This window comes from Momordica charantia (genome assembly GCF_013281855.1).
Source record: "Momordica charantia cultivar OHB3-1 chromosome 6 unlocalized genomic scaffold, Mcharantia_2.0 BLBB01000006.1, whole genome shotgun sequence".
Lineage (NCBI taxonomy): Eukaryota > Viridiplantae > Streptophyta > Magnoliopsida > Cucurbitales > Cucurbitaceae > Momordica > Momordica charantia.
The window spans coordinates 29,299,535-29,318,113 of NW_028275164.1; the positions used below are offsets into that span (position 1 = coordinate 29,299,535).

At 35.8% G+C, this 18,579-nt stretch overlaps 1 protein-coding gene and 1 pseudogene across 2 annotated transcripts; both read left to right on the top strand.

The window, feature by feature from the left end:
* The first annotated feature begins 3,997 nt into the window (after positions 1–3,997).
* Positions 3,998–16,750, top strand: LOC111025704 (ASI1-immunoprecipitated protein 3). Of its 2 annotated transcripts, XM_022303602.2 has the most exons (8): positions 4,008–4,525; positions 5,091–5,153; positions 6,327–7,070; positions 7,174–7,308; positions 7,696–7,779; positions 15,248–15,310; positions 15,400–15,486; positions 16,025–16,750. In XM_022303602.2, the coding sequence occupies exons 1-8, from the start codon at positions 4,157–4,159 to the stop codon at positions 16,310–16,312; spliced, it is 1,833 nt and encodes a 610-aa protein (XP_022159294.1). In that variant the 5' UTR covers positions 4,008–4,156; the 3' UTR covers positions 16,313–16,750. The 2 variants fall into 2 exon arrangements, with proteins under 2 accessions (XP_087981580.1, XP_022159294.1); XM_088125454.1 differs by lacking the exons at positions 15,248–15,310; positions 15,400–15,486; positions 16,025–16,750 and adding an exon at positions 14,018–14,170 and having other exon boundaries at positions 3,998–4,525.
* LOC148211057 (uncharacterized) lies at positions 7,799–10,447 on the top strand (annotated as a pseudogene).
* Positions 16,751–18,579: the final 1,829 nt, after the last annotated feature.

Genomic DNA, 18,579 nt, shown 5'->3' on the forward strand with positions numbered 1-18,579 from the left:
ATGAATACTTTTTATAGATATCAATGTAAAAATGTTTATAGTTTAACATATGAATTACTAGTCTAATTTTTTAAAAATTTCAATTTGGTCTCCTTACTTTTAATTATTCAATAATTATATTTTTAAAATATAAAATAGATAGAGCGAAAATTAAAACTTTCTGAGATATATCTCAGAACAGTCCTGTTCAGATTGGACCAATAATTATATTTTTAAATCAATAGCATATTATTTAGTTTATAAATAAGACTTAACCGATCAATTGATGAAGTTTAAACAAATGATGTCAAATTCATTGTATCTTTCCCTTCAATAAATATATTAGGGTTCATGATTCCCTGCGTGATCATAGCCATATATAATTTTATTTATTATTATTATTATTATTATTATTATATTATATTCCTCTCGTCCCTACCACATTTTCTCTAGTTTAGGGGATTGGCAATGGACTTGAAAAATCCCCTCCAATCATGGTGAGTAAAGAAACATTATTTTTTATGTTTTTACTGGGTTTAAATACAATCGATCATGGTTTAATCAATACCATCGATAGTAACAAAAAATAAATAAATAAATACAATCGATCATAATTCAATCAGTTAAAACATCTACCTCGACCAATAGATAGTTAGCTCAATCTACATCCTTACAGGTTATACTAAAAAAAAATTTAGTCAATGTATTTTTAATTTTGATAATTTTTTTGTATCTCTACTTTTAAAGTTTTAGTTTCAATCCCTATATTTTTAACTTTTGTTTAGGGTAGTACTTGTAATTTGATTTTCTTTTATCTCTGTATTTTTAAGAAGGGACTATTTTAGTTATTATTTATAAATTTTTAACCTAAATTTTATACACAATAAAAAATTTGATTAAATTTGTATTAAAGGTTTCTATTGTATATAAAATTAATTTATGGTTCAATTTCAATAAATGAAATTAATACAGTAAATGAAGTATCATGTTAAAATTGTGATATAAATCAATAAAATAAACATAAAAATGAAATTATCAAAATATTCATTTTTTAAAGTATATGGATTAAAATAAACATTTCGAAAATATATAAATTAAAATGAATAAAAATTTAAAGTAAATGGACTTATAATAACAAAGGGAAAAAAATGTTGAACCAAAATATTATTTTAACTTTTTTATTGTATAATTATTTAAACAATTAAGAGTCAACTTTGAAATGATAAAATTAAATAAATGTGTCCCTCTAAACATAGTTCAATTAGTCAAAGACACCAATCTTCGATCAAAATGTTGTATATATTTAAAAACATATGAATAATCTCGTTAAATAAAATTGTGAATTATGGTTATTTATCATCGCAAGCATAATTGCAATAACAGTGCGATCTAAATTTAATTTGTAATCATCCCAATTTAAAATAGTACTTCTATATAGCATGATTTACTACAATCAGGAATTTTTTTTTCGTTTTTTTCAATTTATCGTAGTTTCAAAGCCAAGTCAAAGTTTGTTTTATTTCTATAGTTTATCTTAGTTTCAAAACCAAGTCGACTTTGTTTTATATGTGTGTGTATTTTTTTTTTCCTATCGTAGTTTTATTTTAATCTTTTTACTTTTAACTTTTTAACTTTGGTTTTGGTTTAATTGTACTCTCAAAATATTCATTTTGGTTCACATATTTTTAACTTTTATTCACTTTAGTCCCTGAATTTTTAAAATATTTATTTTAGTCTACGTACTTTTAAAAAATGACTAATTTAATTGCTATTCATAAAATTCTAACTTACAATTTTATATATAATGAAAACTCTTTAATACAAATTTATAGTTATATTTCAATAAATTTAGTGAGCTAGATGCGATGCTAACATTATAATTGAAACAAGAGACATTTTGAAAGTAAAAAATAAATAAAAGTTGAAAGTAAATGTCTTATATCTAGTGCCAAAATGAAGCTAAAAACAAAATTTTAAATGTCAACGTCCATAGAAATGTCAAAGTCTCAATTTCATTATAATATTGATGTTGATAAATTGAAAAAGTTATAAAAGTAAAAAATTCGTACTAACTATTTAAATTAAAAAATGAGCATTTTATCATTTATAACTAAATTAAAAGTAATTAATATTAATATTATGTAAAAAAAATATATGTATTTTATAAAATTGTCACAGTTATTTATTTTGTTTTTTCAAATATTTTATAAGTAGAAACAGGTGCATCACACGTGGAACTTGAAAGTTTTATTTTTAAGTAAAAAAAATGAATTAAAAAAAGTGATAAATTACAACGTAACCTAATTTTATAAAATTGAAGATGTTGGTTTCAGCATTTTATTATTATTATATGAATATTTTAGATATTCGTATTATATTATATTAATTTTAATTAATACAAAATATTGATCTAAACATATTTTCTGTTCATTTATTTAGAGTACCTTTTACGATTCCTAATTATTTAATTATGTGAATATTTTAGATAATTCTTTTTTTTCATATGAATATTTTTTTATTGGAATTTAAATCAACACATATTTTTTTATTTGAAATATGAAGATGAAACACTAAAAGGTATTATGGCATAAATGAAAGGAGAGAGGAATTTAAAGGGGTGGGATAGTGAGGGAGAGAAGAGAGAAATGCAGAAAGAGAAAATTTGTATTTAAGTTACGTAATTACAATCAAAAGAATAGTTAAAATGAGAGGGTAAAAATGGAATACAAATTTCTCCTAATAGTGGTTTTATATATACTATCGATATAGATATAGATATAGATGATTTATCTTGTTGAATTTGACTAGGACTATATTATTTTTTAAAATCTCAAACTTTAAGCGATATTTTTAAAATATATTCATTTTATTTTGTTGATGTAAATACTTATTTTTATTTATTTGTCAGGGTGCCATGTAGAAATGTAATATTTAATATTGTCATTACATGTTTTGGATTTTTTTAGTTTGTTACAACGATGATGTATGAATAAAAAGATGATCACTTTTACTTTCACTTGTTAGTGGACCAATATTTAAATTGGTCAAATTTATGTGGTTTTTTTTAATTGATTCAATTAGGGTTAGAGATTCAAATCACAACTTTATAAGTAATGCGTTGAACATTCAAACTATATCATGTCACTAAATTAATGAATGTTATGTTTTTTTAGTACAACATGTGGAATAGGGAATTGAACTTACAATCTCTTGATTGTAGATATATGTCAATTACTGCTGAGCTATGCTAATTTTGACTTTTTTTATTTTTGAATAATAGTACGTGCTATGCTAACTCATGTAAAACAAATATATATTTTTTGTATATAGTGTATTTCCGACTAAATTAATAAAGTATATTTTGACATGACTATCACATTTTTGTTAGTTGGTTTCAAACAAAATTAAAGTTATTAGATCGAAATGATTTGAAAATATAAAATTCAAAACAAGAGATTCAAATCAGAAAACAAAGATTATTTTATGTTTTTTTTGTGTTTTTCAATATGTGTCTAGATAGATTTAAAAATGGTATCAATTTAAAAAATTATTAAAAGTATGTTGACTAAAAGTAGTTACCAACTAAATATTTAATTTAATATAAATTATTATTAATTAATTTATTAATATATATTATAAATTTTGTGTAATTATTATTTTACACGATTATATAATTTATAATATATTATGTTTTATTTGTTTTAATTTAAAAGAATAAAATTATTTGATGATATAAAATAATATATGTATCAAAATTAAATATAAAAATATTGTTTCTAAAAATTTTACGAATCACAATAATAAAAAATTTAATTGAAAAATAAATATAAGTAAATCCGAATCTAAAAACTTAAAACTGGAAATATAACATAACAAATATGTCATAAATAGCTGGGACTGAAAAAAGGAAGAAAGGTTAAAACTATAAGGGGTTAAAATAGTAATTTCGTTCACCCATAGGGGCGGCAGGTTGCTAGGGACTAGGGAGTGAGAGAAAGCGTGGCGAATTACTCCTTACCGGGTCCACATCCTATAAAAGCCCTTCTCGGCTCCGCTCTTCTTCCCCGCGAAAACCAAAAACCAATTCCAATTTGGAGGGACAAAAATTCCAGGCGTAGCGTGCTAGCTATCCGGAGATACGCACGCCGAACGCCGGCCAAGCCGCTGCCGTTTCGCGATGGGGAACCGACGATTTGCGCAAGTCTCCACCAGCGACGAGGAAGACGAAGTGCCGGCACCGAAGCAGCAGTCTTCCAATTCAGACGATAACTTGCCAATTCGGAGGAAGAGGAAGAAAATGAAGCTTCAAGAGGAGGAGGAGGAGGAAGGGGATGATAGGAATCGTAGGAGTAGAAGAAGTAGTAATAAGGGAGAGAAGGTGGTAGAGGCGTCTTCTAAACAGCAGCAGGGGGAAGATGAAGAGGAGGATGATCAGCCGCAGGAGGATGCAAAGCCGATTGGGGACGCCGTTAGGGTTTCTGGCAAAGGGAGGGGGCGGAAGAGCCATTACAATGCATTCGAATATGATGGGAACAGATACGACCTTGTGAGTTAGTTTGTGTCATTAGTTTGTTGGTTCTTTTGTGTTTCAATTATTTTCTATACTTCTTACTTCGTTCGCCTATTTTTCGTGTTCTCTTTTTTGATTGTTGAGTGAACAATTTAGTACTGGCGGTCGTATGGGCTGAGAAAAATGCGAGAATGAAGGCGTGAAATCTGGATACCTATAGCCTTGTGGTAGTTAGGGCTTGGTGTGTCCCTAGTTTGATGGCATTATGTTCAGAATTTGTTATCTCAAGTAATAATATCGTGTGTAACAGTATGCACATTTTTTTTGTTATCATAGAATATTTTTAAATTTTGTACACGTCCATGATGCTAAAACGTTTAAAAAGTGGTAGTCGTAGTATCTCTTTTAGTGACTCATTGCCTGGTAGTAACGTTGCAATTTGGTTCTTACATTTTCCCTTTCAATTGTAGAGTTTTATGCCAAAGAGTGCTTCCATGTTATGAGAAGCTTCTCATCATACTTGTTCTCGTGTCAGGATGAAATTTATTCAGCGACCATCTTTATTACTGCTGCTTGTTATTAATTTTCTGATTGTATGTAGGAGGATCCGGTACTTCTAGTTCCTGAGGACAAGGATCAAAAACCTTATGTAGCAATTATTAAGGTAACATACTCTATTTTTTTTTATTATTTTTTATGTCCTACATTTTCGTGATATGAACATTCTCTGATACATATTGATAAATAATCTACAATGCTTTTCTTTGAAGCAGTTGCTGTTTGTTTTAGCTGTTTCAGGGTGTAAATAAGCAGATATTACTATTTACATTTTTATGTATTGGTTCTTTGAGTTCGTGGAAGTGCATTACAATGTATTTCTTTTATGGAGTAAATGAATGGAGCGAGCTTCTTTGACATTTTTCCTGTAATGGTTGTTGAGGCAATGCCCACCCATCAGTGTATAAAGATGTATATTTGAATAGGGTGTTCACACAATAAATTCAAAAAGTTACAAAAAATGAGATAGAGTGTTTTAGTTTTTGCTGTCCTCTCTTTTGAAAAACAGTTATCTAATTTTTGTCGATCCAAAATTTTCGAACATTTGTTATTTTGAACTGTTGATATGTTTTTCATTCAATTGGTCATTCTGTGTTGTAAAGGTGCCTTTTCATTCTTTTTACCATAAACTTTTATTTCTGAATTTGAGTTAAGATGGAATTTTTTTAATCTGTGGTTGGTTAACGTGTAAATGAGATGCTTACTAGTCATGACGAACCACTATGGATTGACCCAATGTAGGATAAATGGGCAAGATGGAAATTCAGATTCAGATTCAAACTATGGTGGTCTATGGTGACCACTTATATTAAATATTCTATGAGTTTTTTCAACACTAAGTGTTGTAGGATTAGGTGATTATAGATCACTCGGGATGTGTGGAGGAAGGTTATTAAAATTGAAGAGAGATGCTTACGACCCATCCTTAAAGTAGTGATGATTTTGGGACTCATCCTGAACCGGTAATGATTGTTTGCCTAATCTATCCTATCCTTCCCTGGGCCATGAAGGCTGAGTATGAAATGGGGTTACCTGATTATATTCAGATGTCTCTGGGGCCTATTCTTAAATCCTAACTTGCCATCTAGAGGAAACTTAAAATTTTAGGACATTGGGTTCTCGTTAAATGGTTTCTTTTTTTTAAGTTGATATTATCTTTAGCTTGTCCTTATATGGCGGTTCTTGTTTTTTTATCTACATGCACATACTTGTAATCCGCAGAGGAAGTTAGCTAGCCACTGTCTTGTCCCTGAACAGTGGAACTTGGTCCTATTGATAGGATATTACTCAGAACAAAGATGGCATGATGGTCACTGGGCAGTGGTTTTATCGTCCTGAAGAAGCTGAAAAAAAGGGTGGTGGAAGTTGGCAATCACATGATACTCGAGAGCTGTTTTATAGTTTCCACCGTGATCAGGTTCCTGCAGAATCTGTTATGCACAAATGTGTTGTGCATTTTGTTCCCTTGCATAAGCAGCTTCCAATTCGTAAACAGCATCCTGGATTTATTGTGCGAAAAGTGTATGACACAGTTGAAAAAAAACTTTGGAAGCTAACTGATAAGGACTATGAAGACTCTAAGCAGCAGGAAATTGACGAACTTGTTAAGAAGACTATGTCTCGGTTGGGAGATCTCCCTGATATTGAGCCTGAAGATGCTCCAGCTGATCAGGAAGATCAGTTGAAAAATAAAAGGAGTTTCAAAAGAAAAAATATTTCTCCTCTTGATGTTACAAGAGATGAAGCAGATGCAACCAGATTGGATCACGGTTTAAAGGCTGAAACACCAGGAAGTTGTACAACTAACCGATCGGAGTACTACTCCATATTAGAAATATCTGATGTTCTAACAGGCGAAACTCATCGAGATAAATGGTTGGAAAAACTTCTGGAGGGGGTTCAGTACATATGTTATTCTCCTGAGAACGTACGTGAAGATGATGTAGGAAAAGGTGCTGCTAATGGTGTAAACCATGAAGATAAGCATCCAGAACCTACAATTACAGCACATAACAATTCTAAGGTATGTAGCCAGCAAGTATGAATGTGAAAGCTGATTATCTATATTATTATTTGGTACCTTTTGTGATCAATATAAGAATGATTCTACTTTTTGTGGGTTGCAGAGCTGCAAGCCTTTTCTCTGGCCAGATGCAGCTGTTCCGGCAATAACTGCTCTTGAGAAGGTTTCCAATGATGCTCTTTCTGCTGATTTTCAGAAGTATAACCAAAAAATGCGGCAGCTTGTATTCAACCTCAAGGTTAGATGGCTTTCTGATTTTCTGTGTTAGTGCATACTCATTCATAATCATACTAGCTTGAAGGTAGGCAGATGATTATTCTCGCACAATTTTCTTAATTCTAAATACTGCAACATAATATATTAATATGCCAATGGATTCCTGTATGCCTGCTAGATATGATTCCATCTTTTAAGAACCTTTTTTATTATAATCAATTTGTAACATCTGAATTTTATATTTCTGTTCATTAAGAGATAACCTACTGAATATGAACATTGTTAGGTGCATTTGCTGCATAGGAATGTTTAACTGCAGGATGTTTTCTGCATCAAGAACTGTCACCTATGCAGTTAATTATTTGTAACATTGTTCACTCCATCCATAATTATTTCTTTTTCTTGGCAGAATAATCGTTTACTAGCTCAACGGCTGTTGAATGGAGAGTTGGAGCCGTCGAAAATCCTGAATATGTCACCTAATGAGCTCAAGGTAATACAATGATCATAGCTATCCTTTTGTTTTAAATTCAACGCCTGGAATCATGTCAGCTTGTATAACTCATGACATGTAACATACAGTTAGCTAAATTGATGAACTAGGCTGCTATACTTCTTCTTTCTACCTGGTGGATTTGCTGGAATTGAATTTGAAAATCCTATGTAGCGTAGAAATGGATAGTAAAATAAGACATTGTTGTGACTTCCTTTTCTTTATGGGACGTATATTCTCTCTTTAATTTTGTATGATATATATTATTTGTTACTTGTGTTGTTTCTTTCCACATGAACTTTCTGTGCAAATGTCCTATGTTCCTTGTCAACTTCAAAATTTACTAGTCTGATCTTGTTAGGTCTTAGGAAAAGTCTCCACTCCCTTCACAATTTTCGAAATAACTTCTAAGATGAAGTATAAAGAAAGCTGGTCTGCTTGCTGTTTGTCTGTAGTCATATTCATAAGAATATATTAATTATCCTGGCCTAAGATTCCAAATTCTCTCCTTCCTCCTTCCCACTACCAAAGAAAAAACAGATCATGGTTTAAACTAGAACATAAGAGCTAAAAGTAACTTCAATTTTATTTATTTTTGAAAAAATTGCAAAATCTTCTTTAAGCTAATTGGTGTAGGTACATCATAGATCTTGTTCATCTTATTTTTTTGTTATTTTTAATAAATACATCAACTCTTTATTTATTTATTTTTTGATAAGAAACAAAGAAAAGGTGTATTGAGAAAGGGAGAAAACTCCCCAAAGGTGATAAGCTAGAGGCAAAGGGTAGAGAAAACCCTCCCCTAAGAACTATACAGTCAAAGCTTTTATTAGAATGGTTGAGAGCAAAAAGGGAGACACCTGTTAGGCCTCCTATTAGAAATACTTATGTACGTAGGGGTAAAGGAGGTAATTCCTCCTCTTCTGACAATTAGGAGGGTGACTTGGGAAGGACCTTAGCTTTTGTCTTTTGTGTGGTCCTAGGATTGGGGGAGGGAGGATATATGTTTTGTGGCTGCCAAGGTTAGGGTATGCTTTTTGTTTTGTACTCTGTGAGTGAGACTAGTGGGGAGAGCGCAACCCTCTCGAACGGTTGCTTGTTTCTGTGTTCTGTGTACTGTTATAATCTAAGTGACTAATTGTGAGGGAATTACCTCACAAATTGGTATCAGAGCACGTTTGCCCGGGGGAAGAGTGCGAATGGCAAACAAGAAACAGTTAGAGGAAAGGTGCGAGTCGACCGAAAAGGAAGTAAGTGGGATCAAGGAGGTCCTACAACAAATTAGTTCCCAACTGGAGGAACAGCGTAAGAGGAGTGAGGCACAGATGATCGAACAACGTCGCAAGAATGAGGAAACTCAACGAAAGCTGGATGGGTTCATATTAGAGGTATCCCAAGGGAAGAGCCCGCGGTCAGCGGCGGCGAAGAATGGAAGTTCAGCCCTAAAGAGGAAACAACCCGAAGGAAACAGTGAGCAACAAGGCGAGACATCAACAGGCAGAGCTGAGGGACCCGGGGTCGAACGAAACAAGTTTAAAAAGGTGGAGATGCCCATTTTCACAGGGGACGACCCAGACTCGTGGCTCTTTAGAGCTGAGAGATACTTCGAGATCAACCACCTGAGTGAGGAGGAGAAGATGACTGTGACCATTATCAGCTTTGAAGGGGCTGCTATGAAATGGTACCGTTGGGCGGAAAACCGGCAACCATTCGCGGATTGGAACGACCTGAAAACCAGGATGTTTGAGCGGTTTAGCGATTCCAAAGATCAAAACCTTCTTTCTCGCTTCCTCTCCATCAAGCAAGAAGGTACGGTTACTGAATACCGACAGACATTTGAAGCTTGGTCAGCGTCTTTGCCCAATATAGCTGAAGAACATTCATCAACGGGTTGGAACCCAACATCAGAGCGGAACTTAAACTTTGGGAACCGGTGGGCCTCGAACGAATCATGAAAAAAGCCCAACTTATTGAAGATAGGAATTCGTCAGTCCATACAACAAAGGATAGTAGCCCAATTCAGGGCCCTAGGACATTGGCGAATACGCCAAAAACGCCTCCCAAGACACTAGAGACAGTGACAACTCGCACGGTTACCCTATCTGGTAAGTCGTATCCTACGACCCAACCGTTACGAAGGGAACAGACACAAAAAAGGCTAACGGAAACAGAGTACCAACAGCGCAAGGACAAGGGGCTCTGTTTTCGGTGTCAGGAAAAATACAGCATTGGGCATAGATGTAAGAACCAAGAGTTGAAGGTCTTTGTAGTGCACGACGACGAAGGTATGGACCTGGACCAAGAAGAGCCGATTATGAGCATGGAAGGGGAAGGCTCCACCACGGTAGGGGAAGTCGCCGAGCTGGCACTGAACATCGTCGTGGGTTTTTCAACTCCAGGGACCATGAAATTGCGAGGACTGATCGAAAACAAGGAGGTGGTCATCTTGATTGACTGTGGAGCCACCCACAACTTCATATCACAGAAGTTAGTTGATGCGCTCTCCCTTCCCCTACACGAGACATCCAACTATGGAGTAATAATGGGCACGGGCGTAGTCGTAAGGGGCAAGGGAATATGCAAGGGAGTCGTCCTCTGCCTCCCTGAGTTGACCATCAGAGAAAATTTCCTTCCCCTTGAGCTGGGAAATCTGGATGTGGTGCTGTGAATGCAATGGCTGAGCACCCTAGGAACGATGGAGGTGGATTGACAGGCGCTTACCATGTCTTTCAGAAATGGGGGCAACGGAATCATCCTCAAAGGAGATCCGACCTTGATGAGAATGGAGGTGACTCTCAAGAAGTTAGCACGAACTTGGGAAATACATGATCAGGGGTACCTAGTGGAGTTCAGGGCCGTCTCTGCACAACCAGAGGGACAGGAGGCCTCTGAGGCCATCATTCCCAGTCGCCGGGTACAGGAAATCGAGAATTTAATAGCTGGCTACCCAGAGGTTTTCCAACCACCCTCCTCCCTGCCCCCTTGTCGAGCCATTGACCATAGAATCCAGCTGAAAGAAGGCCAGCCACCCGTCAATGTCCGACCCTATCGCTATCCCCATGCTCAGAAGACCGAAATAGAGAAACTAATCAGTGAGATGTTAGAGGCAAGGGTGATCAGGCCAAGTACCAGTCCATATTCGAGCCCCGTGATCTTAGTAAAGAAGAAAGATGGTAGTTGGAGGTTCTGTGTAGATTATAGATCCCTGAATAATGCGACAATACTGGATAAGTTCCCCATTCCTGTCATTGAGGAATTGCTAGATGAACTCCACGGCTCGAAGGTGTATTCGAAGATAGACCTAAAATCGGGATATCACCAGATCCGAATGGCCCCTGAAGATGTGCACAAAACAGCATTCCGGACACACGAGGGTCACTATGAGTTTATGGTGATGCCCTTTGGTCTCACCAATGCTCCTGCCACATTCCAAGCATTGATGAACCAAATATTTCGACCATTCTTACGTAAGTTCATTTTGGTCTTCTTTGATGATATTCTAATATATAGCTCCGATGCAGATGCCCACATCCACCATCTAACTGTGGTTTTCAACATACTGAGAGATCACTCCCTTTGTGCCAACTTCAAGAAGTGTCAGTTTGCCAAGGAAAAGATCGAGTATCTGGGACACTTGGTGTCAGCAAAAGGCGTTGAAGCAGACCCTGAAAAGATTCGAGCAATGCTCCAATGGCCACAACCAACGAACCTCAAGGAGCTGCGGGGATTCCTAGGCTTGACGGGGTACTATCGCAAGTTTGTCTCTAATTATGGATCCATGGCGGCCCCGTTGACACAACTGTTGAAGAAAGATGCCTTCCACTGGACATCCGAAGCCACTGAGGCCTTTGAAGGGCTAAAGAATGCCATGGTGACACTGCCCGTCCTAGCACTACCAGATTTCACCCTACCCTTCGTCATCGAAACGGATGCATCAGGTACGGGGTTAGGTGCAGTCCTATCCCAGCAACAGAGACCCATAGCGTTCTTCAGCCACACCCTCTCCACACAGGCCCAACTTAAACCAATCTATGAAAGAGAATTGATGGCCATTGTCCTAGCCATTCAGAAATGGAGGCCATATCTGCTTGGGCAACAGTTCATAGTGAGAACCGATCAACAAGCTTTGAAGTACCTGTTGGATCAAAAGATCGTGCAACCTGAATATCAAAAGTGGGTATCAAAATTGTTGGGATACGACTTTGAAATACAATATAGACCCGGCTTGGAAAACAAGGCCGCCGATGCTCTCTCACGCCTTCCACCTACCAGTCAGCTGGCAGCCCTTTCAGCACCAACCTTGATCGATGTAAATGTGATTAAGACCGAAGTGACCGAGGATCCTGAATTCACTAAAATCCTCGAGGAACTACAGAAGGACCCCGACAGTGTCCCAAGATATTCGCTGCAGCAGGGTGTGCTACGCTACAAGAACAGGTTGGTCCTATCACGAACTTCCTCTCTCATTCCCACCATCCTACAGATGTTCCATGATTCAGTATTAGGGGGTCACTCAGGATTCCTTCGAACCTACAAGCGCCTAACAGGGGAGCTCTATTAGCCGGGGATGAAAGCCATGACCAGGGCGTACGTAGAACAGTGTCACACATGCCAGAAGAATAAGAACCTCGCCGTAGCTCCCGCCGGCCTCCTACAACCCTTGGCCATACCAGATCGGATTTGGGAGGACATCTCCATGGACTTCATCGAGGGGCTGCCTAAGTCATTGGGACAGGACTCGATCTATGTGATTGTGGATAGGTTGAGCAAATACGCCCATTTCATCCCCTTGAAACACCCTTTCACAGCAAAAACGGTGGCAGCAGTGTTTGTGAGAGAAGTTGTGCGCCTACATGGATTTCTCCGCACCATCGTCTCCGATCGTGATAAGATCTTCATCAGCCACTTTTGGACAGAATTATTTCGCTTGCAGGGCACTAAACTACACCGTAGCACTGCCTACCACCCCCAAACTGATGGTCAGTCGGAAATTGTGAACAAATGTTTAGAAACTTACCTCCGTTGTTTTTGCAGTGAGAATCCTAAACAATGGGGGCACTGGGTCACGTGGGCTGAATTTTGGTATAACACCACGTACCACAATTCCATCGGGACCACCCCATTCCAGGCAGTGTACGGCAGGCCTCCACCCCCACTCGTGTTGTATGGCAGCCAAAAGACAACCAACGCCACGCTAGATCAACAACTCGAGGAGCGTGATATAGCACTGGATAAGTTAAAGGCTAACCTGACCCTAGCCCAAGATCGTATGCAGAAGTACACGGATGCACATCGCAGGGAGGTGGAATTCGAGGTGGGAGAACAGGTTTTTTTGAAACTCCGACCCTACAGGCAACGTTCGATGGCTAAACGGAAGAATGAAAAGCTGCGCCCACGCTTCTACGGCCCCTTTACCATCAGGGAGCGGATTGGCAAAGTCGCCTACAAGTTAGAGCTCCCAACGGAAGCATCCATCCACCCGGTATTCCACGTGTCGCAGCTGCGGAAAGTCATTGGCCCAGGCAAAGAAATATGCCCAACCGTGCCACCCCTAACGGATGACTTCGAAGTCCTCCCTGAACCTCAGGATGTATTTGCATTTCGCCACAATGACGACACTGAAGAATTGGAAGCTCTAGTGCACTGGAAACATACGGATGAGGGCAACGCCACTTGGGAAAATCTCGAGACTTTCAAGCTCCAATTCCCGGACTTCCACCTTGAGGACAAGGTGTCTGGACCCGCGGGGGGTGATGTTAGGCCTCCTATTAGAAATACTTATGTACGCAGGGGCAAAGGGGGTAATTCCCCCTCTTCTGACAATTAGGAGGGTGAGGGTGACTTGGGAAGGACCTTAGCTTTTGTCTTTTGTGTGGTCCTAGGATTGGGGGTGGGAGGATATATGTTTTGTGGCTGCCAAGGTTAGGGTATGCTTTTTGTTTTGTACTCTGAGTGAGACTAGTGGGGAGAGCGCAACCCTCTCGAACGGTTGCTTGTTTCTGTGTTCTGTGTACTGTTATAATCTAAGTGACTAATTGTGAGGGAGTTATCTCACAACACCTTAGAAGATTTTACAAAAAGGTCAATCTGATTGCAAATGATTGAAAGAATAATATGGTTAGATTGTAATAAAAGTGGGAGTGCATACCAAGCTGAACCCATGATGTTTATTCCCTCGCAAATACTATCCAGGTTCCAAATGTTTTCTTTAAAGTTCTTTTGGTTTCTTTCCATGTAGACCATCCACAGAAGAGATTTCAACACACAAGGCCACATTAAATCTAACACAATTAGAAAGCATCAGGGTGAGCCAGCTTCCACTAGAAGGAGAAACCGACCATGCCCATTTGTCCAGATTTTTTGCTTTTCTGACTGAAAATCGACATTTGATTTTGATTTTGATTTATATTTTTATAAATATTTAAATTTTTATTTGAAATAGAAAGGAGAGCTTAGCCATAAGGTTATGTCCAGAAAACAAATGTTCAAAGCCTTTGGTTCTTTTGGCTCGTAATAAATTGTGTCGCTTAATGCTGAATGTGGTGTTGTTTCATCTGCCCTTTTAAGTACAAGGGAGGAGCCCTATGGTAGACAGCCTCTCTTGCTAACTTGTGGAACATTTCGTTGAAGAGAAAGAGAAGAATGTTTAGATACATTTAGTATTTGCTAGGTTCAATATCCCCCTCGGGTGTATGTGAGCAAGAAGTATTATCACTATATTGCCTCATTCTCCACAATTATGAACTTTTTATGTTTTTTTGTTTGTTTCTTTATTTTTGCCTTCTTGTGTGCTAGGTTGATTCTTTATGGGTTGTCAATGTTCTCTTTATGGAAGCTTGATCTCTCTCTCTCTCTCTCTCTCTCTATTATTTATTTATATATATATATATATATATTTTAATTTAAATGTACGTCTCATTGTTGTTAAAAATTATTTAAAATTACATAATAAAATGGAGAGAAACAAAAATTTTAAATATCAATATGAAAAATTAAGTCTATCATGTAACTTAATTGTGAGAAAGAGAATCAAGAGAAAAAAAATTTGAGGGAGATATTGGCGGGGAGAGAAAGATAACGGTTGTGCAAGTGCACCTTCTCAAAAAAGGGGGAAAAAAATAACAAAAAGACAACACATGCAGATATTCTCTTGGATATACCCATGAATTTAAGTATCGAATACCAATGAAATGGGATGGGCATGTCCATCAAAATCGAGACCAGGGCTGAGGATCCCTGTCCATTCCATGTCATTTTCATGTATATCATCATCGTTGATGTTATCCTGAATATGGCTTTATGATTTGATAGCTCTTCTTTGCATCAGTCAAATTTTTAGAAACATGTGTATATGTTGATTTACCCATGGGCTTGAGCTGCATGAGTTTTTCTATTTCTACGAGTGTGCATTTACGCAAATACATTTTCGAACCAAGAAAGTAAAAGTCACTATAATTGTTAACTACAGGATGGATTGACTGCTGAGGAGACAGCAGCAAATAAGGAGCCTGATGAGTCTGAGCGTATGCAGGTCAGCATCTTCTTTCCTTCCTCCATTTGTCCCTTCTCATTTCATTTACCATTTGTTATGCACTTAAATGACTATATAAGATGAAACAGATGACAGATGCTCGGTGTTCAAGATGCACAGAATGTAAAGTTGGTGTAAGGGATATCATCCAAACAGGACATGGAGAACGATATAAGGTCTCATTCTTTCTTTTTCGAATTTTCCTTTGCCCCATGCTGGACAAGTCATCCCCGACTTGTGGCAATATCTTTGCATACATTGCCTTTAAGAACTAGTGCTTATATCTAGCTCAACAACATACTCGTGTCTAATATCTAATTGCTATTGATGGTACCAGATGCACAAACACTTCATTTGGGCAATGTGTCTGACATGTGTTGGACACTTGTTAAGCAAATTAAACACGAGTGAAACACTCATAGACATTTGGAGGGTGAAATAGACATGAAATACATATTAATACGTAACACTTTAGACTTCAAAATTTGATCTATCATGAATATTTTGATCCAAAACTAAAACAATTTTTTAGCATAAGAATTATTAAAATAAATAAAAAAGATCATAATAAACGTGTCCTTGACATGTATGTTTTATTTTAGGCAACTATAGTATGAGACCTATACATTCTTGTTCCCTATTTATACATAATGCTTTTGCAGTTTGGTGTAAAAAATTACATGGTGCTAACATACCCTGGTTTTACCATTCCAGTTGGAGTGCATTGCATGTGGTCATTCTTGGTATGCTTCCAGGGATGAACTATCTATGCTGACAATAGACGCAGCAGCTACCTCTGCAAAGAGCGTTGGCACCGCACCATGGGCAACTGCCAAATTCGAAGATGTGGAGAAGAGTCTACTCAGTCCCCGTGAGCCTGACAAAGCGGCTGAGGACCTCATCAAAAAGATGAGTGAAGCGTACATGCCTGTATTGGATAGTCAGAAATCTAACAAGCCTAAAAAGGATGATATCACAGAACCTGCTAAAAATGCACAGTAAGGAGTTCGCTGACCTTGTTCTGTGTCTCATTTACACTTAGGATCAGTCTGTGTACAGTTAAACTGGTTGCCGTATGTATCTAAGTTCTCCCACCCTCTTGTCCATCACCTGGAGCTCTCGTGAAGTTGTTAGCTAGGTTTATAGCTTAAATTTATAACCAACCCCGACCTTTTACGCACATTCCATGTTTATACTTCTTTCTTGCTTAGTATATGGTATTAGTTCGACGAAGAGGTATTTAAATTTCCAAATGGTCCTTCATGACATGCTTATCCCTTAAGAATGTTGGGGTACTGTCATCCCATAGCTTTTCTTGGTACATTCATGAATTAGATTTTGCTTCAGTTGATTTCTCTAATGGTAGGTTTCAAAATATTTAGCCTACTGCGAAGTGGGCAAGGAAATTCCATATTTGATGCCTGCTCTCTCTCTCTTAAATGGTGCCCTTGTTTGGTTCTTGTTAGAATCATTCTGTTGCATTATGGCTACCATATAGTATGATAAATATTTGACTTTTTTTGCACTGTGGTACCTTCATAGTTGTAGTCCATTTAATTGTTGCTTAGCTTTATGAAGTTGGTGGCTCATCAATGGTTCCTGTACAGAAGACCAGATAATTTGGGTGCGATTATTTGTTCAGGTACCTCCCATAAAATACTAATGCTCTTAACTTTAGTCAAATCATTATTTGATTTTCTTGATTTATTAATTATTTATTGTCTCAATCATCTTAAAAGTTGGTATTATGTAGTTCAATATAATTAGGTTTAATTGTGTTTTTTTTGGTGGTTAGATTTTTATTCATGTCTGTTAGGGCCCCTTTAATAACATTCTCCTTTGTTTTTTGTTTTTTTTTTCTGTTTCAAGAAACGTTTCTAACCCTAGAAAATTTCGAAATAGTACAATCAAATTCATTGTTTATTGTTTTTGTTTCTATTTTTCTCAAAATATTGATAAGATTATTATTTTATTATTTTTTACTTATAGAATGATGATAGTATACACACACACAACATAAAAGTTTTGAATATTTACTTTGAAATTTTAATTCCATATATATATTTTAATTTTTAATTTTTAAAATTTTGAATATTTACTTTCCAAATGTTGGTTTTGATTTTTGCACTTTTAGAAGTGATTATTTTGGTTTTTATTTCTTTATTTTTTTAGTACAACATGTGTGGGGTGGGATGAGAGACTGAATTTATAATATCTATCTTGGTTGGAGATGTATGTTAATTACCGCCGTTTTGGATGTTTTGGTATTTATTTATAAAACTTTAACAAATTTTCATTGTATCTAAAATCTATGGTTATATTTGAAGAAAAAAATGAAGAGGTAAAAATTGTCACTTTTGAATGTAGGTGTATTAAAATGAATAAATTTTGAATAAATAATTAGAAAGTAGATAGGAAAAACGAATCAAAATGGAGTGAACAAATAATTAAATCTATTTGTTTAAAAGTGGATTCTACCTATAGTGACAAATTTTTTCGGATTTTAAAAGAAAATTTTCAAGCTTGAGAACTGGTCAAGCGATTTTTTAAAAAATGGAAAATATCTGCACTGTACGGTAATGGTGGTGTGATTAAATAAAACAAAATCGCACCAATACTTTCTTTTATTAAAAATGATTTTTTTTAAGATTCTAGACTAGTTGAACTTTAAACAATCATTTAAAACTTGATATTTTTTTTTCATAAGACTATTCAACAAAATTTGACATGTAAACAAATGTAGCCAAGAACTCGAGAATAGAGTTAGGTATTGAGATTTAAAGTAAGGTTTATTTTTCTTGATTCTAATTTTTTTTCTAATCTTTTTTTTCTCGTTTATGTTTTCAATTAAGAATAATAGGATTGTATTTGAAAATTATTTCTTGTTTCTGTTCTTTCAATTTTTTTTATGTAAAAAGAAACAGAAATATGTTTAGTAACCCCATTTTGTTTCTTAAAAATTTAGATTAAAAAAATTAGTTTTATATAAACAAATTAAATTTTAAATTTTTTTATGTAATATTTTTACATATATTGGAAACAAAAATCAGTTTTCAAAATTTCTACATAAATTTAAGAATGTTTCTTCAAAATGAGAAATAAGAAACACCAACAATTACCAAATGTGTTTCTGAAAAATAAAAAGCCCTGAAAAATAAAAAGCCAGAAGCAAAGAAATTAAAACTTAAATATTAATAAGGAGTTGAAAACAATTTCAAATGCTTTCACTAAACCACTGAATAATATTAATGATATGGCAAGATAATTTT